General features: G+C 38.8%; 1 protein-coding gene across 6 annotated transcripts in view; it reads left to right on the top strand.

Moving 5' to 3' along the window:
* The window catches only part of GOLGA4 (golgin A4), a 136,023-nt gene that overhangs the window by 103,648 nt on the left and 31,187 nt on the right, over nucleotides 1-1,188 (top strand). For all 6 annotated transcript variants that reach the window (XM_045297510.1, XM_045297509.1, XM_045297507.1 and 3 more), the window contains one exon: nucleotides 76-151. In XM_045297510.1, the coding sequence (XP_045153445.1) occupies nucleotides 76-151 (76 nt within the window). The remainder of the gene's footprint in view (nucleotides 1-75; nucleotides 152-1,188) is intronic.

The raw sequence follows: 1,188 nt of genomic DNA, 5'->3' as shown, positions 1-1,188 counted from the left end.
GCTACAATAGTTTTTTCTTTCCTCCATATGGTTTCCATATAATCTTTTGATATTATTTGTCTTTGCTATTTTTAGATTCATAATTTACAAGACTGTTTAAAGAAATATGAAAAGAATGTATATGCAACAAATGTGGGAACACCTTATAAAGGTAAGAATAATGGTATCCATAATTATCTCTGAAGTGTAGATTTATAGTTACATTTTATTTTTCTCTTTGTTTATATTGTTTAGTGAATATATTTTACCTTTGACGTTAACCAATAACATTGAGTTTTGGAGAAAGAACAATAGTACTCTAAAACAAAAAGTAATGCACGTTTGTAGTGGAAGAAGAAAATCACCCGTGTAGCTGTATGTAAGTGAAAACTGCAAGTTCCCACTTAACATTTCGCTCTCCAGATGGACCCCGTTAGCAATTCATGAGTGTTTTTCAGACTCCCGTCTGTGTACCAGCATTCTTAAAAAAAAAATTTTTTTTTATTAAGTACTTTTTGGGGGGACTCTTACATCTCTTATCACAATCCATACATTCATCCATTGTGTTAAGCACATTAGTACATGTTGCCATCATTATTTTCAAAGCATTTTCGTTCTACTTGAGCCCCTGAGCTCTTCATTTTTCCCCCTCCCTCCCCTGCGCACTTGCCCTCCCTCCCTTATGAACCCTTGATAAGTTATAGATTATTATTTTCATATCTTACATCATCCTCTGTTGAATTTCACCTACTTCTCTGTTGTTTGTCCCCTTGGGGGAGAGGGTTATATGGTGATCTTTGTGATCGATTCCCCCTTCCTCCCCCCACCTTTTCCTCCTGGTATCACTATTCTCATTGTTGGCCCTGAGGGGTTTATCTATCCTGGATTCCCATTGATCCAGGCTCTTATCTATAGCAGTGTGCACGTTCTGGTCTAATCCGATCTGTTAGGTAGAATTGAGGTCATGATAGTGGGGGGAAGGAAACATTAAGGAACTAGAGGAAAGGTTTGTGTTTCATCAGTACTATACTGTACCCTGAGTGGATCCTCTCTTCCTTGTGACCCTGCTGTGAGGGCATGTCCAGTTGTCTACAGGTGGGCTTTGGGTTTCCACTCCACACACCCCCACCCCCTTCAATTTGGTATGATTTTGTTCTGAGTCTTAGATGCCTGATACCTGATCCCATCTTTACCTCATGATCATACAGG

The sequence above is a fragment of the Echinops telfairi genome, unplaced genomic scaffold (genome assembly GCF_000313985.2).
Source record: "Echinops telfairi isolate 266 unplaced genomic scaffold, ASM31398v2 ScPeMD7_7420;HRSCAF=8458, whole genome shotgun sequence".
NCBI classification, from domain to species: Eukaryota; Metazoa; Chordata; class Mammalia; order Afrosoricida; family Tenrecidae; genus Echinops; species Echinops telfairi.
The sequence above is the reverse complement of the archived record's forward strand: the minus strand, read 5'-3'. Positions and strand labels throughout refer to the sequence as shown.